This window comes from Raphanus sativus, chromosome 1 (assembly GCF_000801105.2).
Source record: "Raphanus sativus cultivar WK10039 chromosome 1, ASM80110v3, whole genome shotgun sequence".
Lineage (NCBI taxonomy): Eukaryota > Viridiplantae > Streptophyta > Magnoliopsida > Brassicales > Brassicaceae > Raphanus > Raphanus sativus.
Genome location: NC_079511.1, coordinates 11070033 through 11095709, shown reverse-complemented (window position 1 = coordinate 11095709; position 25677 = coordinate 11070033). Strand labels below are relative to the sequence as shown.

General features: G+C 35.0%; 6 protein-coding genes across 9 annotated transcripts; 3 read left to right on the top strand and 3 right to left on the bottom strand.

Moving 5' to 3' along the window:
• Positions 1 to 1470: 1470 nt before the first annotated feature.
• LOC108845150 (MLO-like protein 14) lies at positions 1471 to 5934 on the top strand. The gene is made up of 15 exons (XM_018618412.2): positions 1471 to 1611; positions 1869 to 1926; positions 2012 to 2250; positions 2356 to 2472; positions 2626 to 2686; positions 2994 to 3088; positions 3280 to 3354; positions 3833 to 3918; positions 4153 to 4202; positions 4474 to 4514; positions 4623 to 4793; positions 4888 to 4923; positions 5045 to 5112; positions 5198 to 5258; positions 5345 to 5934. Exons 1-15 carry the CDS (start codon positions 1471 to 1473, stop codon positions 5726 to 5728), a joined length of 1683 nt encoding a protein of 560 aa, XP_018473914.2. The 3' UTR covers positions 5729 to 5934.
• Positions 5935 to 8703: 2769 nt separating this feature from the next.
• LOC108854753 (phosphate transporter PHO1 homolog 7) lies at positions 8704 to 12278 on the top strand. Of its 4 annotated transcripts, none has more exons than XM_056988442.1 (11): positions 8704 to 9492; positions 9596 to 9836; positions 9902 to 9950; positions 10044 to 10115; positions 10193 to 10322; positions 10440 to 10819; positions 10919 to 11023; positions 11188 to 11232; positions 11322 to 11747; positions 11829 to 11965; positions 12066 to 12278. In XM_056988442.1, exons 1-11 carry the CDS (start codon positions 8973 to 8975, stop codon positions 12160 to 12162), a joined length of 2202 nt encoding a protein of 733 aa, XP_056844422.1. In that variant the 5' UTR covers positions 8704 to 8972; the 3' UTR covers positions 12163 to 12278. The 4 variants fall into 4 exon arrangements, with proteins under 4 accessions (XP_056844422.1, XP_018483898.1, XP_056844389.1 ...); XM_018628396.2 differs by having other exon boundaries at positions 9584 to 9836; XM_056988409.1 differs by having other exon boundaries at positions 8704 to 9500; positions 9589 to 9836.
• Positions 12279 to 12589: 311 nt separating this feature from the next.
• On the bottom strand, positions 12590 to 13991 carry LOC108853170 (uncharacterized). The gene is made up of 3 exons (XM_018626623.2): positions 13652 to 13991; positions 13288 to 13361; positions 12590 to 12957 (listed from the first exon to the last, which is right to left on the bottom strand). The coding sequence occupies exons 1-3, from the start codon at positions 13919 to 13921 to the stop codon at positions 12879 to 12881; spliced, it is 423 nt and encodes a 140-aa protein (XP_018482125.1). The 5' UTR covers positions 13922 to 13991; the 3' UTR covers positions 12590 to 12878.
• A 163-nt stretch (positions 13992 to 14154) lies between these two features.
• LOC108844159 (uncharacterized) lies at positions 14155 to 15424 on the top strand. Its single transcript, XM_018617410.2, has 4 exons — positions 14155 to 14336; positions 14502 to 14624; positions 14813 to 14915; positions 15027 to 15424. Exons 1-4 carry the CDS (start codon positions 14242 to 14244, stop codon positions 15282 to 15284), a joined length of 579 nt encoding a protein of 192 aa, XP_018472912.2. The 5' UTR covers positions 14155 to 14241; the 3' UTR covers positions 15285 to 15424.
• LOC108844071 (methyltransferase FGSG_00040) lies at positions 15364 to 17206 on the bottom strand. The gene has a single exon (XM_018617312.2). It carries the CDS (start codon positions 17112 to 17114, stop codon positions 15495 to 15497), a length of 1620 nt encoding a protein of 539 aa, XP_018472814.2. The 5' UTR covers positions 17115 to 17206; the 3' UTR covers positions 15364 to 15494.
• Positions 17207 to 17445: 239 nt separating this feature from the next.
• On the bottom strand, positions 17446 to 18944 carry LOC108842108 (uncharacterized). The gene has a single exon (XM_018614925.2). The coding sequence runs from the start codon at positions 18872 to 18874 to the stop codon at positions 17549 to 17551; it is 1326 nt and encodes a 441-aa protein (XP_018470427.2). The 5' UTR covers positions 18875 to 18944; the 3' UTR covers positions 17446 to 17548.
• Positions 18945 to 25677: the final 6733 nt, after the last annotated feature.

Here is a 25677-nt window from a genome sequence, read left to right as displayed (position 1 = left end):
TGAGTATCTGTAGTAGTGATAAAGGAAACAAAGAATAGTTAGAATGTTTCACAAAAAAAAAAAAAAAAAAAGAATAGTTAGAATACTCATGTCCACTTAACAAACATCAACATAATTATAACTATTGTTAACTATGTTTGACAAAAACTTCAATTAAAGAAAAATTATGATCTATGATCAATCAGTAGTACAGTAGAAAAGTACAAATAGGCGTCCTTCGGCTTCAACTTGTCGGGGTTTGACTTTTCATAATAATGCGAAATTTACTCCACGATGTTCGGTTTGCAAATTCTTTTTTTCTATTATCAAAATTTTGAGTGATAAGTCAATCCAACCAAATCATCATTTGTTGATCACCTAATGGCACGCATATTTCTTCATATAATCCACAGCCATATATTTATCATATGCTTCTTCATATAATCCAATGACATTATCATATGCTTCATCATTATATAACATTATATATGATTGACGTGGAATAAATAAACGTGATGATCCTATATAATTATAACTTCTAGAAAACAATATAATAGACATATACATACCAGTTGGCCATTATGGAAAAACAGCTTAACATGATGGCTTTATTGAAGAAAATATCATACAACATACAAAATTATGATGAATTATGCATTGTATCGTTTTTAAAATAACAAAAGAGTTATTAGAAGAGATAAGTACACAAAGCCTTTCAAAAGTATCGATTAGATTTTGTCTTCAAAAATCGACTTAAAGCACACAAATAATGATACATCATACACATGATTTATAATAGTTCATTTCCAGTGTGAGAACAAGTACCTTTACTTCATACCCTGTAATCGAACTCAATATTTTTTAAGCTTCTTCTTTTTTTGTTAGCCTCGACAAATCACAAATAACAAGTTCAGTTCAAAGAATAGACAAGGAGAATTAAAGGCTAAAGCAAACGAATACTACATAGTATATAATTGATCGATTATACTATTATTAGCTGTTCTAATCACGGGAATCAAGATCCACACATGCATTTATTGAGTTGGGCAGTTTCCAATTAGATTCCTCAAGATCCTATAACTGTGCTGTCAATCCACATTCTGTATTTTTATTCATCTAACCAAATCTTTATTATAAGCTTAATTAATTTATATGGGTATACAAATCTTTTTGAGAGTAAGAACGAAATGTTTGTTAACGTCTTTAGCTTTCACTAAAGAGTAGCTTTAAAAAGCCTTCCCTTTTCTCTCTACGTCCTGTTTCTTCACCAGTTTTGTCAACCACCTTCTTTGCAAACACGACTACACTTTTGTGCTTCTCTGTTCCCATACTTTGCTTACAGTTTTCCCATCGAGTGTTAACTCTTATAGAGGATTAGTTATTTTAAATACAGGCTTATGGTCTATCTATATTTTACAACTTAAACTTCTTGCAAAAGAAGAATATTGTGAGTAATCAATTGGAAATTAAATACAAAGGAGAGACGCAGCAATGAGAGAAGAAAATGATTATGGAGCAGAACCAAGGGAGAGAACGTTGGGTCTAACTCCAACTTGGTCCGTTGCTACAGTTTTGACTGTCTTTGTAGTTGTTTCTTTGATCGTTGAGCGTTCCATTCATCGGCTTAGTAACGTAAGTACCTAGATATCTTTATGTAAATGTATGTTTGCATTTCTTTTTATATTCTTTAATTAGAATGTTTGCCTAGAGATTTATTGGAAATTTTAAAATACTTAGCCTTGAGTAAGAATTGTGGGAATTTTAAAGTATGGTAGACTTCCCTTTTTGTACATTCTTAGGAGCCAAATGTTAAATTTTTTGAAACGCTCCATTCAATGCTCTTTTATTTTTCGCTTTGTTATAACTTCTGAGTTTTATTTTGTCAATAGTGGTTGCGGAAAACAAAGAGAAAACCTTTGTTTGCTGCATTGGAGAAAATGAAAGAAGGTTGGTGTATCAATATATTAAACAATGTAATTAGTAATAGTTGTCCTATATATTTATTGGTTTTTGAAATGGTTTTGCTTTACAGAGCTGATGCTGCTCGGGTTCATATCTCTTCTTCTTACAGCTATCTCTAGCACAATAGCTAACATATGCGTTTCTTCAAGTTTCTACGACAACAGATTTGTCCCATGTTCCCGGTCTGAGATCATTGAGGAACATGAAAGTACTATCTCATCTGTCAAACGGACTCGGTTAACGACATCTCCATTCTTCCACATCTTCAAGAGAAGACTGGTTGGCATAGGCGAGACTACTTGCAGTGAGGTTTTCTATTAAACTCATTTTATGATAGTCTCTCTACAGTGATTAAAAAAAATGAACCAAAGATCTATATTGTAGTCAAAAGACATAACATTATCTACTTAACAGGGACATGAGCCATTTGTTTCATATGAAGGCATGGAACAGTTGCATCGTTTCATATTTATAATGGCAGTCACACATGTAACTTACAGCTGCTTGACTATGCTCCTTGCAATAGTGAAGGTACCATCATCAAACATTAGTTTAGTTTTATCTACTGAAGTTTTCGTGTATAAGATTTATGAATCTTATGCTTCTCCTTACATACATACTTCTTAAATTATTCAATATTCTATATGAATTTGATAGTGTACCTATTTGGCTATATTTTTCCAGATTCATAGATGGAGGATCTGGGAAGACGAGGCTCAGATGGATCGAAATGATTGCTTAACAGGTATGCACAAAATGTTATCTACTCTTTTCGTATTAGCACAAAAGATTCCTACGTCTATTATAGTTAAAAAATCTAAAGGAGTCAGCAATCACCTTGTTATTATTTACCAATGTAAGAAGTAACTATTTGCAAGTTTATTTCTGACATAGTTCAGATTATGGTATATCTACATATGCCTAATATTTTTCTTGGTGTAAAGCATATGAATATTGCGGTCTAGTTTGATTTCTTCAGAATTCGTATCTACAATTAATGTTCAATAATTTGTATTTCTCAGAGAGAAAATTATTTACATTAATATTGGCAGTGGTCGCACGTGAAAAGATATTACGAAGGCAAACAACATTTGTCCAATATCATACATCTACTCCTCTGGTCAAGAATAGATTACTTGTATGGGTGGTAGGTTTTTACTCTCTTAGTAAATTGTAAATATTATATGTGATATTTTTTCCAATTTATATGGATCAGGATATATCTGTATAATTAAAAAAAAAATCCTAAAATCCAATGGAAATTCATTCAGAATTTACTTAATTTGTTGTGATTAAAAATTCAACTGCTAACTCAAAACTTATTCTTATTTCTTGCAGATATGTTTCTTTCGACAATTTGGTCACTCTGTTGTTCGTCCTGACTATCTAACACTCCGCAAGGGATTCATCATGGTGCGTGACTATCTTATGTCATTTGAATGCTATCACTTTCCAATATTCTTAATTTCCTAGCTGACGTACTCAATGTATATTTTTGAAGTGGTAGAAAATGGTGAATTTTACTTATAGCACTTGGTAATTACACTTAGGATTTAGAACTTACCTTTCCTCAGTTCTATATTCAACCCTCATCTATGTTTATCATAGAGAGCAACACAACATTTTTATATGCATACGGAGTCTTGGACAACCTAATAATCTAAAACAATAGCTAATATAACCTTTTTGTAGAATGCATACGGAGTCTCGGACAACCTAATAATCTAAAACAATAGCTAATAACATTTCTCTTTTTTTTTAATGAAATTCAAATACTTAGCAAAAATAAACCTTTTGTAGTATTCCTTCACTTCCAGAAAATTTGTGTTTCTATTTTCATTCATATAGTTATTTTCAAGAGACGTAATCCTTTGTATTTTCCTTTAAACAGAACCATCACCTAACACTGACATACGATTTTCATAGCTATATGATCCGCTCTATGGAGGAAGAGTTCCAAAAAATTGTTGGTGTCAGGTGAGTTACATTTTTCGTAGAAAAATAGTGTTGTAAAACGACTACTTAACTTTATAGTAATCGAATTATAGAACTCATCTCTTATTATAAGCTTATTAACTTGCCTCAGTCTGAAACGTGTATATAGTCATTATTCAATATCTGAGCTAATTTACAGAATTAATTAATCATGTTGAGTATAGGATAAATGGTTCATTATTTTGAAATTTGACTAACTAATATGCTCTTTTGCAGTGGGCCACTTTGGGGATTTGTAGTTGCTTTCATGCTTTTTAACATAAAAGGTATGCATATACCGAAAAACATCTTAATGCAAAATACTTGCTTTTTTAGCGTTAAAAACTCTAAATTCATAAACGGTTATAAGTGCATGCATGGTGAGTACTTCTTGTGAGTATTGTATAACACATGCATGTTTTGTTTTTGAGAAAACACATGCATGTTGTTCATTGCTGTTATTCTCTTATTTAGTGGTGTGTAATCGCTTACATGCAATTGATTTATACTAATCTTCTCTTGCGTAGTTTAAGCGTTTATTTGGATATGCTAATGCAGGTTCAAATCTTTATTTCTGGTTAGCAATCCTTCCAATAGCTGTAAGAACAATTTTTCCATATTATATTTCTTTTTCTTTTTTTGGATATTGAGTCTCATATCATTTAGCTATCTCACTATGGTTTGCATCTTTTTTAATTTCAAAACAGCTTGTTCTTTTTGTCGGTGCAAAGTTGCAGCATGTAATCGCAACTTTAGTATTAGAGAACGCTGGGATAACAGAATATGCTTCTGGTGTTAAATTGAGACCCCGTGATGAACTTTTCTGGTTCAACAAACCAGAATTACTCTTATCACTTATCCATTTCATTCAGTTTCAGGTGTGCAAAATCTTATGAACCTCTATTAGCAACAAATTATTATGTTTTGTTGATTTAAAAGATATGTGACCTATGTGCATTATGTTTCCTACAGAATGCCTTTGAACTCGCTTCGTTCTTCTGGTTTTGGGTAAGTTTTTGTCTATCTATCATCTCATAGCTTTATATATGGTTTAAAAACATATAGTATTATAGTCACACGCTTTAAAAATGTTATCTTACATTGACATAATCTATTCTTGTTTCTTCAGTGGCAATTTGGATACAACTCTTGTTTCCTTAGGAATCATTTACTTGTCTACTTGCGATTAATTCTAGGGTAATCAAGTTTCCTCCGTTAAGCCATCATGATAGGGTTGTGAATATTTTCTTACAGATTGATGGGCACTGCATGTTTTTTGTAGGTTTGCTGGACAGTTTTTATGTAGCTACAGCACATTGCCACTCTATGCACTTGTCACTCAGGTAACATGACTTTTAGAGCTTCTACCTTTGTTAGTGCTTACAACTCACAAGCTAAAATGATCATGGATTTCATATGTTATTTCCAGATGGGAACAAATTACAAGGCAGCGTTGTTACCTCAGAGGGTAAGAGATACAATAAACGGCTGGGGAAAAGCAACCAGAAGAAGAAGACGGCATGGAGATGATTCGACTATTCGAACAGAAACAAGCACAATCGCATCTGTTGAAGAATACGATCATCAAGTGCTTGATGTTCCTGAAACCTCTCCAGTTCAAGGTAATGATCATGAGCTGGAGGTTGTTAAAAACTGGGGTGCTTCTTTCTCAGTAGCCAATGAAAATTCTAGTCGAGTTGGAACACCGCTCTTGAAACCTTGTGCGTCAACGTCGTCAACGACTTTCTCAAAGTTACAGACAGAAACCACAGAATCACTTTCAAGATCGTCCTCGTTGCCAGTGAAAAGATAATATTTGGATGTCCATCTTTCTTTCTCAACGCTGCTTTGCTAAACCAGCTGAGATAACTCAGGTCTAAGATAGTGTGTGTGTGTGTGTGACTATTTTTACTATAAATGATGGGATTTTTGAGTACAGAGATCATGTCTTTGAACATGGTACAGCGTAGCAATAGTTGTAAGAAATCGATTTACACTATAGTGTTCAAAATCGAGCGAGGCACTAGTCTAACGTTCGGACTTATATATAGCGTTTTGTTACACGTTTTGGTTAAGAGAATTATGTGTAGCGTTTTGGTCAAAAGAATATGTAACGTAACTAAAGTAGAAGATTATGCCAGAAGCTTCGCCAAAGAGAAATAACCAAAAAAATCTTGACGCGTACGTGGAGAAGTCAGCCATGGCCATGTACCTCATGTACGTTCCCGTTACAAACCCATAAAGGAAAAAGCCGAGTCAAAGATTAGGATCAAACTTACAACACAAGCCACACATGAATATATGATGTTCTCTAGCTGTACGTAATTTAGTATAAATATATGAGAATAAATTTGAAATTTTCAGTTCTATGTTTATTCTAAAACATGTAGCAGCTAAATGAATCTCGGACTTTCGCTTAAAACGACAAATACGCCCCCCCCCCCCCCCCCCCTCAGACCTTAGGAAAATCCATTGAATTGACTTTGTTTTTTTCGTCTACATTTCCTTTATGCGATCATGTATACGCTCATAAAGGAAAAAAAAAAAGAATATCATCGTACCAAAAAAGTCAAAACAAACTCTTGAAAAAACATCTCTAAATTATTAATATAATCAGACAAATATAATTTCAAAAAAAAGTCAATGATAAAATCCACACTGATATTAAAATTAGTTTTTGCTAATAATTTGTTATCAGGTGATCTTGTATTCTTGTCCCGAGTTTTTTAAAGACATCAAAATTTTCTTTTGCATTATAAGGTGATTCAGTCATCTTCAGTGTCTTCTCAATAAAAGTTTTTAGGACATAGATGGTCTCTTTCTCTGGTTAATAATTTAGTATGGTCCAGAAAAGGCCGTTTTATTGAAGTTCACTAAAAAATCCATCGAATAACCTACAATAACCATTACAACAAAGATCAAAATAAACCAAATATAAAAAGCTGGAAGAAAATGAAAATATCTCAGAAACTTAACATAAAACAAACAAAAGGAAACGATAATTCTAGCAAACAAAATATAAGACCATCTCCATTGGAGTTTCAAAAGAGAGTATCACACTGGTCACAAGAAAAAAAAATATTTTAATAATATACAAGAAAGAACTCAGTCTCACAAAGTCTTTTTCGGATGAAACGGGTTCATGACTATTTCGTGGACCCCATGATATGTGGCGGCCTACGATTGGTCCGATTATTATTATTATTAGTATTATTATTTTTAAAAAAGTCAAATAGAAAAAAAAATATTTTGTGAACCTCTCTCGGGGTTCACTAATGGAGATGTCCTAGAGAAAAATAGAAAAAATATCCTAGTGTCGGTGCTACAGAAATTCTCCCACACTTTCTCTCTTAGAGCTGCTGATTGGTAGGTTTTTTATATAAAAAATCTCTTTTATGTTATTTTTCTAAACTCTTTGTTTAGCAGAATTGTCAATAAATAATAAACTAAGCTATTGGTTTACATTTTCAAGATTAAATGCATTAATTAATACTCATTACTTATACATATGTTAACCCAAAAATACACCAATTTACTGGCTTTGAAAATAGCTAACTATCTTTTTTTGTATTTGAAAATTTGATATATTTGATCAAAACCAAATAAAAAGTTCTTTTATTTCACTTCTCTAAAAAAATAATCTGGATTTTTCCATAGACACAAAATACCTTTCAAGTTAAATAAAAAGCTTGGTCAGTAATAATCAATCCCATTAAAATTGAAAAGATAACATACAATCACATTAAACATCAGGTCATAGTGAACCTTCACAATAAACTTTTCAACTAAAATTAAAAGGATACCTACGTTATGGTAGTCCAGTGGTTTTAACAGAATGATGAGTTGCATGCCAGGAATGATTCTCTTCCAATATAACCACATAGATATGAGTCCATTGCTTACAACTCATTTGAGTATCCACAGTAAAAGTGTTATATAAATTGATTTGTTATTGATTTTTTGGAGACCAATGTAATGAACTTTGTTTTTAACTATAAAATCAATTTAATCATTATCAATGTTGATATTGTGTTAAAATGGGGACAATCTTGTCTTGATACACACGTACATACTCTCTCCTCAATCTGAGTAATTTATCTCTTCTCACTATCCCTTTATATCTAATTGACCCAAAATATGGATATCTTTGAGTTTTTTTTTTGACAACATGGATATCTTTGAGTTATGAGAAACGCTACCGTGATGTACATAGTGATATGTGTATATAGTTAATATTGATCCGTTTTATGGGTGTTTCAAAAACAAAAGATCCGTTTTATGGATATACACCCTAACTGTAAAGAAAAAAAGACGTAGAGACTCCACTATTCGGTATGATCAAAAAAAGAAGAGTCACTACGTATACTCAGTAGCATTGAAGTTGTTGGATGCACATCTTCGTTGTTCTCTGATAGGATTCGTTACACAGTAAATATTAATTCGTTTTACAGAACAACAGAAAGAAACAGCAACGCGTTTAACATTATACTAACTTTGTCCCTTTTTCTTATTCTGAATCTGATTTTAGTATTTTAATGAAAGATTACTTGACCAACGTACCACTTATATTAGAGAAATACTTTTCGTACATGCGGTTATTAAAGAAGCAATTATTGATTTTCGTCGTCACCGCACCAAATGTCCTTTCCATACTCAGTTCAATTTTTTTGAATTTTCTCACTTGGAATTAAATCCATTTGCAAAGCTGTACACTTGTATATATGATTAGACACCAAAAGCTGTCTCAATAACCCTTTGTTTCTATAAATGCAAGAAGAAAAATATTGTTTTATAATTATATATTGTCTGTGGACGTTGAATAGATTCCGAGATTTGCATGGTTAACTAATTCAACTTCTTCCGGTCTATTCGTTGGCCAATTCCACTCTTCTCCTACAACTTTTTCATCAACCTTCTCTTCTAATTCTTCAAGATCTCTGCTTACATTCTTTTTTATTTCATTGTTTGTCTTCCACTTTTATTGTTCACTAGAGGGTTTTGTGATTGGATCTGGTTTCTTGAGTATTTAAAAGAAATCTAGAGAAGAGAACAAAACAATGAAGTTTGGGAAAGAGTTTGTTGCGCAGATGATTCCAGAATGGCAACAGGCTTACATGGATTATTCTTGTCTCAAATCCATTCTTCAAGAAATCCAAAATGCACGGAAAAGATCAGGTGCCGTAACACGCAAGCAACCTGCGCACCGCAACTTTAGCGGCCTGACAAAGCGTTGCACCCGAGCCGCCACGTCAGAAGAAGTTGAAAACCAGGACATAATGGTGAGTGAAATGATTGGTGGTGATGGGTTTGAAAGATACGAGACGTCCATCATGAGAGTTGCAGAAGCAGGGAGAGAGCCAGAGCTTGTGTTCTTTAAAACCCTAGATCTTGAGTTCGATAGAGTGAACCGTTTTTACAAGTCTAAAGTGGAGGAAATGGTCAAGGAGGCAGTGGTTTTAAACAAACAAATGGATGCTCTGATTGCTTTCAGAATCAAAGTAGACCAACCTTCCTCGTCTTGGACCTGTTCTGAACCAGTATCAGTCGATGTGAATGCCTTGGATGCTACGGAGAATCGTAAGTTCGCAGGGATAGTTTTGTTTGTTACTAGGTTTAGCATGAAAGGACAAAAGGTTTGAATGTTTTTTGTGTGTGTTTCGTTTTGAAGGGGAGACATTAGCTGATGGATCCAACCATGGAGATTCAACGAGAGGGAACGTACCAGAGGCTTTAAGTGTTCTTGACCGTGTCAGACTAAATAAAGCTCAAGAAACTCCTCTGTCCCGAATTAGAAACGTCCTCAAGCTCTCTCACCAGGAAGAGCTCAAATTCACAAGAGAGAATCTCAAGAAAATAGAAGAAGTGCTTAAGGATGTCTTCATCGAGTTTTATCGCAAGCTTCGACATCTCAACAATTACAGGTGCGTATATTGTTTTTTAAGGCACTCTTAAGAACAACTCATAGAGGTTGTTTGTTTTAATTCAGCTTCTTGAACACCTTGGCGATTTCAAAGATCATGAAGAAGTATGATAAGGTAATAACTTTGATCTAATTAGATATATATATATATATATATATAAGTATCTTGATATTTATAAATATGTTTTGGGTATTTATTCTCTATCAGATTGCTTCAAGAAGTGCAGCAAAAACGTACATGGAGACGGTAGATAAGTCCTACCTCACTAGCTCTGATGAGGTTAATACAATATCTCTACATAAAAAAACTTGCTGTTTTTTCAATAATACTATGTAAACTTTATTTACATAAAACAGATCCGCAAACTTATCGTGAGAGTTGAGTCTATCTTCGTGGAATATTTTGCTAGCTCGAACCGAAGCAAAGCAATGAATCTCTTAAGACCAAAAGTGAAGAAAGAAAAACATAGGACAACGTTTTCCAGTGGTAACTAAAAACGTTTTATAACTGTTATATAGTTCATTTAGCACAAAAAAAAAACTTTGTTATATAGTTCATGACAAATTTGACTCAAAATCTCTCATATTTGTTCTTCTTTCACAGGCTTTTTGGTTGGCTGCTCAGTATCTCTAGTGATTGCTCTTGCCTTGTTAATACATGCTCGTAATATAATGGGCGCAGACGGGAAAAAAATTTACATGGAGACAATGTTCCCTCTTTACAGTTTGTTTGGATTTGTTGTACTGCACATGATCATGTATGCTTCAAACATATACTTTTGGAAGAGATATCGAGTGAATTACCCTTTCATATTCGGATTCAAACAAGGAACAGAGCTTGGTTATAGACATGTTCTGCTTCTAAGCTTCGGTCTCAACACGCTTGCACTAGCTGCTGTTATAATGAACCTTGACATGGAGATGGATCCTAACACTAATGATTACAAGACACTCACTGAACTTCTTCCCCTTTTTATTGTTGGTGTAAGATTTTCATCGCTACAGCCATAAGAATCTTAAAAATCATTCGTTTATTAATGTAGTAACACCTCTTATGTACAATGTTTTTTTTTTTTTTTGCAGCTAGTGATAATAATTACCATATGTCCCTTCAACATTTTTTATCGGTCAAGCCGCTTCTTCTTCATCATGGTTGTGTTCCGTTGCATTGCTGCGCCGCTCTATAAGGTAATTACTCAAGTGATGAACACTAAAATGTTGAATGGAACATTCGCCTTAACTACTAATTTTTTTTAATTAAAATTAACAGTAAAATGTTTTGGCCTCTAAATCTTAGATCCGGCCTTAAAGCATTGTCAGATCTTTTGATTTCTTGTTATCAAAAATTGCAGGTTAATCTTCCGGACTTTTTCTTAGCGGACCAATTCACAAGCCAGGTTTGTTTGGTTCCTAACACATTCTCTTCACCATTCATATGATCATGTTTTAAAAATGTTTCAACTTCATAACTAACCCTTTTCCTTAGGTTCAAGCACTGAGGAGTTTGGAGTTCTACATTTGTTACTATGGTTGGGGAGACTTCAGGCTCAGACAAAACACTTGTAGATCAAGTCATGTCTACAGCACATTCTACTTCATCGTCGCTGTGATTCCTTACTGGTCACGTTTCCTTCAGTGTGTTCGGAGATTAATAGAAGAGAAAAATCCAACAGAAGGCTACAATGCCCTCAAGTATTTATTGACCATTGTTGCTGTGTGCTTGAGAACAGCTTATAGCCTTAACAGAGGAAACGCTTGGAGAAACGCTGCTTGGATTTTCTCGGCCTTGGCAACTTTTTATGGCACATATTGGGACATTGTGTTTGACTGGGGATTGCTTCAAAAATCATCTAAGAGTTGGTTGAGAGAGAAGCTTCTTGTTCCTCACAAATCTGTCTACTACGCTGCAATGGTGAAAACTAAGACGAGAACAAAATGAATCTTGATTTTACGGTTTCTTTTTAATATTGTTTACTCTTCTCTTCGCTTGTAGGTGGTAAACGTTGTGTTGAGGATGGCATGGTTGCAGACTGTTCTGGATTTCAACATCCCGTTCTTGCATAGAGAAATAATGGTTGCTCTTCTCGCTATTCTCGAGATCATACGCCGTGGTATCTGGAATTTCTTCAGGTAGCGTCTTGACCAAGAAACAATTGATAAATGTTCCTCAGAAATCATTTCTTTTACTTACTATTTTGGCTTTGTCTGGGCCCATGGCTTATGAACACAGGTTAGAAAACGAGCATTTGAACAACGTGGGGAAGTTCAGAGCATTCAAATCAGTTCCTTTGCCATTCAACTACGACGAAGAGTCAGAGTCGAGATAGTTAGCTCTTGGATTAGATCTACTCAAGGCTTTAATATTGGTATTGTTAGGGGCTGCTTGTAAGGATATTAGCATTAGATGCTTAGTATAAAACAGTCTTACCTAGGGTTATCGTTGTGCTCTCTGCTCTGACATTTAAGGAAACCAGAAGCAACTTAAAATGGCATGGTTCCAGTCACGATGTGCCCAAATCAAATTCTACACCAAGATTAGTCCATAGACGTACTTAGGGATAAGTTTTTATTTTAAAAAGAATCATCTTTATTACTACAAGAAAACTGTGATCACGCTCTGTATCCATTGTAACAACACAAAGTAATTTATTACGATAAAAAGATTGCCCTGAAACAACAATGTAAGAACCTAGGAGGTTATTGAGACGGCCAACCTATCTATTACAGAAGAGCCTCTAAACCTTGCATTGATGGTTTCATGGGAAGATTTCTCTTTATTTAAAGTAGATGCAGCTGTTATTTAAGTCTAAGAGCACATATATAAATGAGCTGGCCTAGACTTTGCAACAAGCAATGACAACAACATAATTTGTCAAGAAAAAAAAAAGCATGAGCATATTGATCTTGCAGATGAAACCCAAATAATTTGACAAAAAAAAACAGAGTCAACTAATAAGTCTATAGTATCACTCGAGTCTACGACTAAGAAACCGAAGATGTACTCCAACAAGGGTAATCATATAGGAGATCTTGGTCATCAGTCCTAGTGGCCTTGCTCACTGGGGTTTACCCGCTCACCGCTGCAACAGAAGAAATGTGGGAGCTTCACTCGCCCGCAACTCCTGCAAACACAAGAAATTGGTGAACTTTAAACCGGGGGGGTATATGGAAGTCTGATCAGAAAGAAGTGTTAAACCAAAAGCATATCTAAGGCCAAATAAGTCAGCTCATGTTGCAGGGTGACAAACACAGTAACACACCAAGACCAATGTCTTCCATAAAACTCATTACCTTTCTACTTGAATGCAATTTTCAACCAAGTGACGGTAAGGACATGACAATAAATCCTTCACAACCTCAAAACTAAATCTCATGCCAAACTCAAACCTAAGGATAGATTAAGAAGCATAAAACAGATAAAGCAAAACAAGAGAAGCCAACCAAACCCTTACCTGCAACGGATGATGACAGGAACAGGCTTAAGAGCCTTTGGCCCATTTCTTATCCCTCTCTTGTGTTTAGAAACCTGCATGTTTCATGAAGAACAGCTTCGATTAACAACTCTACAAGACGACAAGGCCATCATAAAAGTAAACATCTTTCCATTTGATACTAGGTAAGTGCTAACTCCACAAAGAACACTCTGTATCTAAATTTCAAAACTTTTTACCAGAAACAAGTCAAACAGTGCGCCTCCCTAAAACCCTAGAGAAACCCTAAATCCGAGCTAATCACAGAGATGTCAAAACCCTAAGAAAAGTTTCAATCTTTAGCATCAGAAAGCGAAGGGACAAACTCAATGAAGAGAGACCAAACCTTCTTCTTGGGTACAGCCATTAGCTCCATGGATCCACTGAAAGCAAAACTAGGAAACCCAAACCCGAAGCTCTTCTCATCGATCGAACCCAGTTGATTCTGATTCTGATCGAACTCAGGTGCAATCAGCGGCGGCAGCATAGCGATGGGTCGATCGATGACGCTGTTAAAAGGCGGAGGCATACCCGCGACGTGGCTGAAGCTTCGGACTTCCAAGATGCGGCATGACTCAGCCGCGGCGCGTTTCAGCGATGTCAGTCTCAACGCCATTGATGCAGCAGTTTCTTCTCTAAAGCTAATAGCTGACGAGGCTGGACACACGAGAAGACTATGTAAGGTCAAAATGAACGCTAAAACGGCGTCGTTTTTGTTTAATTGAACCGAAACGAACCGTGAGAGTCCGCTCTTTCTATCTAGATAACCGATTCTAAACCAAAATCATTAGGTGATGTACCCGGCTTATGTCATAACCGTGCTGGTTTTTAACCGATAAAGAGTCATCATTTCTAAACCCTCGCCGTGGGCTCCTCGTCGTCGGGATAAAAATAATTACAGATCAAAAGCAAAGTGAAGAAGAAAGCTCGCTGACCATGTCCTGGATGAAAGGAGATTTACTTTCCAAAAGCAGGAGGCTTGTTGGCGGACTCGCTATGCGAGAGCCTGTTTGGCTTAAAGCCATGGAAGCGTACCTCTCTCTCTCTCTCTCTTACTCTCTCTCTCTTACTCTCTCTCTCTCTCCACTTAGATACTTCCGAATTGATTCCATATCGCTGTAGGGTTTCAATTGCATATAAAAAGTTGAGATCTTTAGGTTTCATTTTGTTAGTGTTGTTGCTGGTTTGATTGGCAGATCACCTCCTCCTGTCTTTCCTCGCTCTAATGGGAACCTCAAGAAGATTGTTCTCCCTGAAGATTCCTACGTTCGTCGATTCGCACGCAAGCATCCTGAAGCGAAACTCGTCGAACCCATCAAGTAAAGTCTCCATTTTTATGCATCTGTACTGTACCAAACATTGGTTTTGATCAATGCATTTCTTGTGTTCTGAACTAAGTACCGTTCATGTGACTCTCTTCGATTTTGATTCTTAATAGGAGAGTTTCTCGTGTCTTTCTGAATTTATCTCTAATGTGTTTGGTTTATACTATGCTTCGGCCATATAGGGTTTCGGCGTTTATTCCTGATCCAGCTCGGGTATATGGTTGTCGTGTCCTTCAACTGACCAAGAATGGCATCAGCGAGGATGACGCCATGTCCGTAGCTAATGTACTGTGTTTTCTTTTCACAGTCTACATAGTTTTGTTACTAATTTGTATTACTACTGCTGATGATACTGAGATGTTTTCTTCTTCTTGCTGGTTTATGTTTTTTCCCCAGATGGAGTATCTTGCAGAGAGAAAGGAAAAGAAGAAAGCATACAAACGCTTAAAGGAGCTTGCTGTACTGCAAGACAAGGCTCCTCCTCCTAAACCCTATCTTAGTTCCAAAAGAGAGATGCAAATCCAAGAGAAGAAAGCCCCTACGGATCCTCCTAGCGTCCGCAGGCTTGTTAACCAGCTGAAACAGCAGAAAGAGGTGTTGCTCCAGGACAAACCTGGAGGAAGTGCTAATCATGACCACTGGATTGATGAATAAACTCTCCCATCATCTTTTTCCTTTATGCAACTATTTCATTCAATTTATCTTTACCATATGGTAGAACCAAAGATTATCATAAAACAAGTGTTATATCCATTTGACTATCTTTATAATAAAAGCTCTGGATGATTTATTTCTTCCATGAGGCAAGGAATTACATAGAAAGCAAAGTATCCTACAAACAGTTGCAAAATATTTGTTTTGCAGTCACTCTAGGCCAAGAAGAGTCTTCATTGCCTTCTTTTTGGATACAACTTTGCCATAAACACCCTTACCTAGCTTCAAGACTCTCTCCATCTCTGCAATGTTACTACTACAACCTCCATTCTTCTTCTTCATCCCTTCCACCACCAGCTTCAACAATCTCTCATCGCTTCCAACGACGTCACAGACGCTGTCCACCACAACTTCCATTGATGGAACCTTCCTACCCCATCTCCTCATAAGCCTCTCCGAGTTATAAACCTCTTCATAAACTCCCCAGTAAGATGCTCTCAGCAACCCTTTATCCTTCCCTTTCACCTTCCATCTCTTCATCCCTTCCTCCACCATATAAACAGCGTTCCCTGCGTCCACACCTCTCTCTAAACCCGTTTCAAACTCTCTAATCTCTTGGTTGGCAACAGACAAGACACTCTCAAACTTGCATCTACTGCATTTACAAGAAAACCCCCACGACTCAGCCATCTCTTTCCGCTTCTCCAGCGGAGAAGAAAGCACGTCGTAGTAAGCAGAAGTGATCTCTTCCCCGGCCTTGATGTCTCTCGAGGCATGAACAATGGCGTAGTCTCCAACGTGAAGCCGTCTTGCGTTCGGAACACACGAGTGGTTGATGAATGAAGGTAGTGTCCACAGCCCCACACCGTAATACTCTTTGTTCTTCCCCATAACTTTAGCTGAAACCGCTTCTTCCACCAGAGAATTCACATCCAAGATGCTTAGCAGCTTCTCCATATCCAAAGAGGAGTCGTCACCACAGGTCTCAAATGCTTCTTCTTCAGGCATATAGAGAGATACGTCTGGAACCTCCAGAGTGTCTTCCTCTTCTCCAGTGGATAGACTCGAGACAAGTCGCCGTGTTCTGTCACATCTCCTCACAGATTTAGTAACTTCGTCCACGAAGTTCTTCCACATAACCATCTGCGCTTTTTCACTTCCTAAGATCCCTCTCTCGGTTGCAACTCCCTTCGTGACTAAGATCAAAGCTCCTGTAACGATGTTCTTCGTTGCAAACAATCCACGCCCACTAAACTCAGACTTCTTAATCTCAATTGACCCAATGAACTCGGCGAGCTCAGGAGTTCTCCCACGAAACCCACTTAGGACCCAATCAGACAGATCGAAAGCTCCAGTCTTTGCCTGAAACTCCAGCTTCTTGCACTTCTCCACGTACGCAGTAACGCTCTCGCTCGCTTGCGGGTCGAGCAGAGCCGTTTTGAAACACTCGAGTGCCGACGAGTATCTGCTCAAGGCTAGCAAGACTTTGCCTTTACAGAGAAGAGTCTTGAAATGTGTGTTTTCGATCTCGAGCGCTTGGTCGCAGTCCCGCATCGCTTCGGAGGAGTCGTGAAGCCTCGCTCTGGCTTCGGCTCGGTTGCACAGAGCTAAGCAGAGGGATTTACGGACCTTGGGAACCGTATCCGGGTCGGATCCAGCAAGGTTTGTGATTTGGGTCCTGGAGAGATCGATGTACTTGGTGTAGAGATGGATAGACTCTTCCCATTCTTCCCGGAGAAGATGCTCCGTCGCTTTGGATCTGAGGCTCTGCAACAGCTCTGGTGATGATCCTTCTCTATCTTCCTGTTGCTCGAATTGCTCTCCCTCCATGTGTTGATTTTCTTGAAATTAATTAATATTAATAAAAGAAAGTTTTTGCTTTGGCTTGGATTTGCAGAATCATATTGTGTTTCCTCCAGAAACATTTAAATGTTAGGTTTTTGTAACGGTCGGATTTTGTATCTTTTTTTTTCATACTATTATTTTTGTCCCCACATGATGCCGTAACGGTCATTAAACATCTTACACAATTACATCACAGTTTCTTTAGTCTCTTTGATAAAGTAAATCTTTGCAACTTGTAATTTAACATTAGTTTTTCAGCTGATGTATTATTAGTGCTCTAAGTATTTAATAATTAACTGTAAGAGATTTAGAGCTGTTTAGTTAGACCAAATGACTTAAATCAAATTGTTCCAAGACCAACTCAAAGCAAAAAAAAAAAAGACGTGTAAAAACAAGAAAAAAAAAAAGACGTGTAAGTCTCACAAGCAAATCCCTGTCTGTTTTGTAAACCTAGTGATCTCATTTCCCTCAGACACAGCTAGACCAATCCCTGTTCTTCCACCGTTACCAACACCTCTATAATACAACCTCCACTGATGATCAGTCTCTCCATCCATCTCAATCAAATAAGGACACCCAACTCCTTCGTTATCCCACGCACCGCCTTCACCAGCCACAACCACCGCTCCCACGTCCTGCACCCGTCTCCAATCCTTAATCCCGTCTTCCGAAACAGCCAAGCCGATGCTCATCTTCCCGTTTCTATCCACACCTTCGTAAGCCATCACGTAACTCCCATCTCTCTTGTTCCTTGTCACGCAAGGATACCTTCCTCCCACCTCATCGAAGCAAACCGAACCTTCCTTTTCCGATTTTCTCCCTCCTAAGATCTTACCAAACTTCACCCACTTGATCCCTTCCCTAGACCTCGCCATTCCAATACAGAACTCACCGGTTCTCTCGTCGAACGAGTGGTAATACATCCTCAGATCCCCACTTCCGTGGAACACTACATGCGGTGATGCAATGTAAAGAAAGTCCCAATCTTTTTCAGACCCAACATCGAACAACGCACCACTGTGATGCTCGCCTTCGATTCTAGCCCAATGCCTACCGTCTTGACTGATCGCTAACCCGGGGAGCGACCTAAAAACGCTACCTTTCTCGAACCTTTCTGGATTCCCAAACTCAAAGTTCAAACCTTGGGATCGAAACTCAACGGTCTCGGTAGTGTATCCTGTGTAATACATCCAGTAAACAGAGCTATCAGCTCTGACTTTTGAGCTAGACATTATCACCACTTCACCGGGCCGAACATGGGCTTTATCAAAAGCCCACCAGTCTTCACAAGGGCCCATGACCAAACCCACATCGTCTGTTGTGGACTCGACTCTCCCTTTCCCTCTTTCCCAGTGAATCCCATTGTTTGAAACCGCTAACCCGACAGAATCTGAAACTGGGTTTAGCTTTGAGGAGGAGCTTCTTCCATGGTACCACATGTACCATCTCTCTTCGTTGTCGCTTAGAAATCTCTTCACAACCGGAGATCCAATCTCCTCGCTGTCCCACGAATCAGTACCCAGGTCAAGAACAAGTCCTTTCTTCGAAGACAATGTAGAAGAGCTCGAATCTTGACCTGTTTCGTTACTTTTGGTGGTGGAACATCTCGTGACTGTGAGCGAGAACGGAGAAACTCGTTTGTTCCGGTAATGAAGCGAGAGAATGGATGGTCTGTGACGTCGAGCTGTACTAGAAGCGGTGACGATGGAGGGTGTTCCGTGGAGTTTGATGGCATTAGCTTCCATGGCTTCGAAGAGAGTTTGAAAGCGAGGTTTACTCTGAATGTAGTGAAGTGCAACGGGCCACGTATTTTGTTTGGATGACTTTTGCTAGTCGACAGTTCAAATATGACACGTGTCTTATGCTCAACGGTGAGCCAAGATCGTCTTCTTGACAGATTGGGTAAATCAGGAATATAGTATTAGGCTTAAGAAATCGGCCCAACTAAGGCCCGATGATAAACTGATAAACAGACAAAAGGAAACTCAAGTTTGTTTATTTCAAGGTTCACAGTAAAGGCAAGACTTGTAATCTAAAATGTTCATTTTCATTCTTTAAAATAAAAGTTTTCTAAGTGTCAAAAATTTATTAAATGTTTATGTCTTTCTGTTTCTAAAATCTAAAACGACAGAAAATGAAAATTTTAATTTTATATTCAGATCTTATTTAAAGAGGAAATGAGAAACTTTAAGACTCGATAATCTTTAGGAGGAATTAATGGACTGGATTGTGTTGTAGGTTGGTGAAGTTAGTTGAAAATTGGTTAGCTACCCAAAAATACTGTTACCCATTATATTTCTTATCAAACTGGTCCGGGCTTCGACACAGTCGTCCTATACGATTAATGATTTAATTTTGAATTGTAGCAAAATTAAATGATCGATGTGGCGACAACTAGCTAGCTGATGAGTTTAAATGATGTTAATTATACATTTTGTATTATTTTATTATAAAATGGTATAGTAAAAAAGTAACCATGTTTTCTGTTTAGACGTCCAGTTATGACTGCTTGGGTGTCCAAGCTGCTAGGCGAGCACTTAAGAACCTACGTACGTGGCTGACTTTTAATTCAATGAAAAAGTTGATCCTTCCCAATCAATTTTTGGTTTAATTTGCAAATAAGAGAACAAGATAAGGAAGCAACAACTATCAGTTTGCAATAAATGGCACGACGGAGGAGGTTTTCTTCCAAAGGGAAAGATGTGGACTGTTATGTTTATCTTGTCTGGCTATATAGAAAATTTAGAGGATACGTTATTTTCCTTGTCAAAGCGTGTTACCTTTTAGGTCCGAGGAACTAGGAACAGCAAGGTAATGTGGCTGATTAGTCCTGGAACGCTTAAAAATGTGTGATTATAAAGAAAAATAATCGACTATATTGGTTTAACCGTTTAATATATGGTAATTTGACAAAGAGAACATGTGATTTCTTATTTCTCTTATATGAGAACATGTGATTTCATTTCTCACCAGTGGAAGAGAGTCAAGAGACAAATTGGTAACCAGAACAACCTTCTTCATCGTTATTCCAAAATAAGTATTTACAAGTTGACAAAATAAAGTTAGTAGTACAATCGTAAAGACCCATTTGTATTAATTCAATTAGGGAAATTGGTACATAAATAATTACTAACCTAGTTTAGTAATAATTAAAGAGTAGTAACTAAATTATGTGAATGTGATTTAAGAAGGTGATGTAGACTTTGAATTCGACACTTATTGGAGATCCTTTTTCGTATCTAGTGATTAATATCAATACGTCACCCACGTTATGAGAGTAAAATTATTTTATACGTATGTCAAAAAGAATTGGTTGTCCAAAAAAAAAGTATGTCAAAAAGAACCAAAATTAAAAAAAAAGAAAAAAAAAAAAGAACCAAAATTTTATAGAAGTGCCGTTATAGATAGCATTTCAATTCTAGCATCTCTTATACTTTGCATCTGCATTGGCTAGAACCTGATTCACATATTTAATATTTGACTATCGTAATTTATTTGAACAAACAGAGCATCACTCTACACTCTAGAGCATAGAGACGCAAAATATATCAACCAAATGGTTAATGCATCGTTTCTAATATTGAAGCAAAATAGAAGACGCAAGAGACATGTTTGGAGTTCAGTAAGACAACGATTATACGATCAAATTTGTTGTTTTGCCCACTTTTGTCCTTATGTACATTGATTACTTTTGTATCAACCCATTTCGTTATCATTTATTGATTGCTTTTCCCTCTTGGTAAATTGCTAATTGTATGCAAATTGCAAAGAGTCTCATCATCCCCATGAGCGAGATAGAAGTTTGCTGTTCATGTGAACTTATAAATTACTGGTTATGACTATCTATATAGCTCTTATATAGTTATATATGTCCGGTGTTTCACTAATTTCTCAGAAGATCAGTGATTGAATGTCCGTATAACAGCTAGTAATCTTGATGCTTGATCGTGTCTAGTAAAAACTCATCCTACTTGTATTAGCATTAGCTGAGGTGGGTTTACTGTTTTCGTTGGCCTTTTACAAAATTAGGGTTGACAATATATAGACTTTTATATTATGCGTCTCAGTTATTTACTCCTAATGCGTTGATTAGTTTTTTTTATATAAACCGTCAGAATTTCAGGTATTTGCTATACAATCTCCTCTAGTGGCTGAAGCTATCAGCGGTTGATAATACGATCTTTAAAGCATAAATTACCTCTTTCAAGTGAAGTTGAAATAGTGACCTTGAATAATTATTTCTCAACATTACTAGACCTAACCATTACCCATAATTACTAAATGTATTAATTAGTTATCCAACAATTAACAATATATACAACCTTAAAACATATATGCGTCGCTGCTTGTATCTTTAATCCTTAGATGGATCAGTCATTATGCAGCAACTATTATCAAATCCAATACTTTGTCGGTTCAATCTGATTTGCGTCTTATAATGTAGGATAGTTAGAATCAACAATGTACATCAAAAAGGAATTTAATTTCATGTTAGAACGGGTTCACACATAGTAAAGATTTGAATGACAATGTAAACAAAGTAAACGTAATATCCAGATGAAAGTAATGCATGCGGCGTTAATGATGCCTGTAAATAAAAGCAACGACATTAAAGTATTAATCTAGTAAGTAGTATATAGCAACATAAAACTTTATAAAGCGCCGACAAAAAGCGAAGGGAGCCGTAGTTGGTATAGTCACGTTTCCATTTAACCACTAATCAAGACACTTAATACTCTTTTCTTTTATTTATAAAGTTCATTCCAAATAAAAGTGGTATCTATTGACTTTTAAACGTATGATTTTCTGAGTGTTAGTACAAATTTATCTCACTAAACTCTGATGACAAATCTTTAAACAAAAATTACAAAATAAAAACTTAGATGATAAACAAAGCCCCATGAAGTGATATTAGATGAAAAGTTTTGTCCTAGGTAAACCACAGAAATATTATCTATGCAGCTTCCAGTCACAACCAATTAAAAGAAGAAAAGGGTTGGAAAAAAAAAGGTGAAAAGGTTATGAACGTCCACCGTAGATAACCCATCCTTTGGGCTATAGTCCACTTGCTGACTTCTGACGCTATCTTTGTATAGTTAGTTATATTAATGTCGCTGCCGGATCATAACTCGAGTTAAAACCTGGTTGACAAAATAAAACAGAAAATTAATTATCGAATACTCAAGTCATTTAATTCTTTGAATACTACTAAAGATGTATACTTTAAGATCTGAAGAAATGTCTTTGTGTTTCATATTCTCCAAGTCTCTCGCTTAAGTATTGCATGTTTGCTTTGAATTAACCTGTGTATTAGTTATTCAGCGTTATCACACACCGAGTTGTAATCAGTGGCGGAGGCAGCTAAAAAACCTGTAGGTCATTTGACCCATATCAATTTTAAAAATTAATTAAATTTAGACATAAATTTGTAATATATCTAGAGTAGTTGGATTTATAAATGTTGTGATCTAATTGGTATGTACATGTATTTATGAATCTATAAATTTTAGATCATTGGTGTGTCTTTCATAAACATGTATTTTGTATTATACGTATAAAATATAGTATTATACATATAAAAATACAAAAAATTCCTTCCCCGCGTATTTCCCGATTTTTTCCCGTCTTTTCGATAAATCGCTAACCCGTGGATGCCGCACGCGTAACACCTAGCGAATTTCTGAATAAGGCTTAATACTAATATCTAAAGAATAATCACTAAAGTGTAAATCTAAATGTTAGTATATTTTTCTATTAATGGTATTTTTGAAAAATGATACTTAACTTGTGGTATTTATAACAAATTTCTCCTTTTATATTTGCACATACATTTGTATATCTGATATATGTTGTTTCAGAAAAAATAAGAAAAACTATTAAATCAAACTTTAATTAATAAACACAACTTGAATAATTTAAAAATTCATGCACGTTTATAAATATATAAAATAAGAAATCATAATAACTGGTTGATTTGATTCTTCATATTTTGATAAGTTTCCTAATTCATATTTCGCTATATCTGGTTCTATTAGTTTTTTGAAATGAATCACAATTTTTATTACAATTAGACTAAAATAGGAATAACCTTATTAGTTAGATTTTGCCTAATCTATTATTAGATTGATTAATCTATTTTGTAAGATTGTGTATAATTTGATAGATGTTGTTTTGATAAAATTAAAAGATCGAAGTGTTGAGAAATTTATAAGATAGTTACATCAAAAACTTATAATTCTTAGTTTACTTATATTTAGTTGGATCAAACAATATTAATAAGTTTAATTTTCATTCATACATTATTTGAATTTCTTATTTATTATTAATTAGTATTTATATATTTTTTAAAAATATAATATTATATGATAATTTTTTATTAAAAACTATAACCATTTAGTCAAAAAATATATACATCTTAAAAATATATACATCGTAAAAAAAATTATCTTGTTTTATTAGCCTCAAACTTTAAATATGTATTTGGTTTTTAAAATAGTCCCAAAATATAATTTTATTTTAAAATGATATTAAATGATCAGTTTATGTTGTTTAAAATTATTTTTAAAAATATTTTGAAAAACAAATTATAGAAGAATATTATTTTGAAAACATGTCTATATTATTTTATTTCATAATTGTTTTTGTAAAGTATATTTTAAAATTTTATATATTTCTTTTTTATCTTTTAACAAATATAAATAAATCGCTTAAGTAGAATTTATATCATTTTATTTATAATTATATACCTTTTATTATTTTTGTGCTTTGTAAAAAATAAATTTAAATAAAAAAGCTAATTAAAGTTTTATCAAAAAATAAATAACGTAAAAATATATTAAGGTTAAAATATTAAAAAGTAAAAATAGTATTATCATTTAGAAGAAGAATTCTACAAGAATTTAAAATTTCTTTGAAGCTATGTTAATATATATATATATATATATATATATATATATATATATATATATATATATATATATATATATATGTAAAGTTTATATATTTTCGTTTTTATTTATGTTTTAGGGAAAATTTAGAAAAAATCATTAAAATTCGTTTATATTTTATAAATATTTCCTCTTTATGTACTTTTTCAAAAAGGAAAATTAAGTTAAAATTAACTAAAACCTTATTACGAAAAAAAGAAATATATTATTAATGACAATCATATATAATATTTTTAATTTACTAAGGTTATCTATGAAATTAACACTCGTGATAATTAACGTGAATATGATTTGTAAGAAACTAAGTTCTTAAATAATATTATAGAGATTGGTAGCAGATCAAACATGTTGACAAAAAATGCAAATCAAACCTGTGTCGGGTTTTATAAGTATTTATCATCAAACAAATTAAGTTTTAATTCACACTAATCAGTTTATGTATATATTTTTTTTTTGATGTTAAATCATAGTACTTTGCTAGTGATATAAGATTTTAATATATTGAAATAAGAAAAAAATTAAGCTTCACATCAAAATTCTACTGTAAATATTTGGAAATAGCTTATCAGATCATAATCGCTTTGATATCCTACCGATGAAATATTCTAACAAAGGTTTAGAATACAAAAAAAAAGTTATTTATCTAAGAAACAAGAATTAAAATTAACAAACCAAGTTCATATCGTTCTGAGTTCGGGTTTTTTTGGTCATTCGGACTGCTTTAAATGGTAAGACTATGCGGAATGTCGTGGACCTCGTAGAAATAGTTTTGGGGTCTAGAAAGCCTTTGAAATTTCGGCGGTTATCAAAAAATAAAATTAAAATTAACAAGTATACTACTGAAGTTTATGTAACTAAGAAAAGGGACCAAAAAGAACCAAGTGGTTCAGAGAATCGTCATCAACAGAACAGAAAGTGAGGATAAGATGAGACGAGGATAATAAAGGGATTCGAAGCCACGGAATCTTTATTTCTCGAGATGGACAACTTTAAGTGGAAAGCTAATTTATCTGTCTGACCCCCACTAAAATCTTCTAAAAATCTAATCGGACGGTGTAGACTAGATACTTGAGAAGTTCTTCGAGATTAACAGCCTCACGATAAAAGAAAAGTTAGGCTTCAGAATCAGAGTGACAGACATTTGGTTAACGGTCGTTAAAATCGGCTACGAACATATGCTTCTGTTGTCAGTTAGTTTTACCTTTTAGCATCAATTTGCACCTTACGCCTACTCACGCTATTGGTTATTATTACGTAAATATAGTAATATACTAACATGCATACAAACACATGCAAACATGCAAGAGGGTATGGGAAAGTGGTTGTCTGATTTGCACATTACGATGACGAATTCACAGTACTCGTGACACTGAAAAAAAAAATATAGATATGCTGACATTGGCCATCAAAAGTTTTGTTATTAAATAAATTTGTCTCAACCAAAACATTATTTATATAGATTTTTGGTTAAAAAAAATGTTTTGAACCCTGCTTAATAGGTGAACTAGATCATGATCCGCGCGCCTGCGCGGATTTATCTTTCGATTCACATATTTTATATACATGTTATATATTATTTAAGATTTATAATATAAAAAGGT

Excerpts from the sequence above, each read along its gene's own strand:
- LOC108845150 (XM_018618412.2), top strand. The coding sequence starts at position 1,471 with ATGAGAGAAGAAAATGATTATGGAGCAGAACCAAGGGAGAGAACGTTG. Across the intron at positions 3,089-3,279 it reads ATAGATTACTTGTATGGGTG|ATATGTTTCTTTCGACAATT; the intron begins GTAGGTTTTTAC and ends TATTTCTTGCAG. Across the intron at positions 3,355-3,832 it reads TCCGCAAGGGATTCATCATG|AACCATCACCTAACACTGAC; the intron begins GTGCGTGACTAT and ends TCCTTTAAACAG.
- LOC108854753 (XM_056988390.1), top strand. The coding sequence starts at position 8,973 with ATGAAGTTTGGGAAAGAGTTTGTTGCGCAGATGATTCCAGAATGGCAA. Across the intron at positions 9,951-10,043 it reads TCATGAAGAAGTATGATAAG|ATTGCTTCAAGAAGTGCAGC; the intron begins GTAATAACTTTG and ends ATTCTCTATCAG. Across the intron at positions 11,748-11,828 it reads CTGTCTACTACGCTGCAATG|GTGGTAAACGTTGTGTTGAG; the intron begins GTGAAAACTAAG and ends CTTCGCTTGTAG.
- LOC108853170 (XM_018626623.2), bottom strand. The coding sequence starts at position 13,921 with ATGGCGTTGAGACTGACATCGCTGAAACGCGCCGCGGCTGAGTCATGC. Across the intron at positions 13,362-13,651 it reads TGGCTGTACCCAAGAAGAAG|GTTTCTAAACACAAGAGAGG; the intron begins GTTTGGTCTCTC and ends TGAAACATGCAG. Across the intron at positions 12,958-13,287 it reads CCTGTCATCATCCGTTGCAG|GAGTTGCGGGCGAGTGAAGC; the intron begins GTAAGGGTTTGG and ends TTGTGTTTGCAG.
- LOC108844159 (XM_018617410.2), top strand. The coding sequence starts at position 14,242 with ATGTCCTGGATGAAAGGAGATTTACTTTCCAAAAGCAGGAGGCTTGTT. Across the intron at positions 14,337-14,501 it reads TGGCTTAAAGCCATGGAAGC|ATCACCTCCTCCTGTCTTTC; the intron begins GTACCTCTCTCT and ends TTTGATTGGCAG. Across the intron at positions 14,625-14,812 it reads AAACTCGTCGAACCCATCAA|GGTTTCGGCGTTTATTCCTG; the intron begins GTAAAGTCTCCA and ends TCGGCCATATAG.
- LOC108844071 (XM_018617312.2), bottom strand. The coding sequence starts at position 17,114 with ATGGAGGGAGAGCAATTCGAGCAACAGGAAGATAGAGAAGGATCATCA.
- LOC108842108 (XM_018614925.2), bottom strand. The coding sequence starts at position 18,874 with ATGGAAGCTAATGCCATCAAACTCCACGGAACACCCTCCATCGTCACC.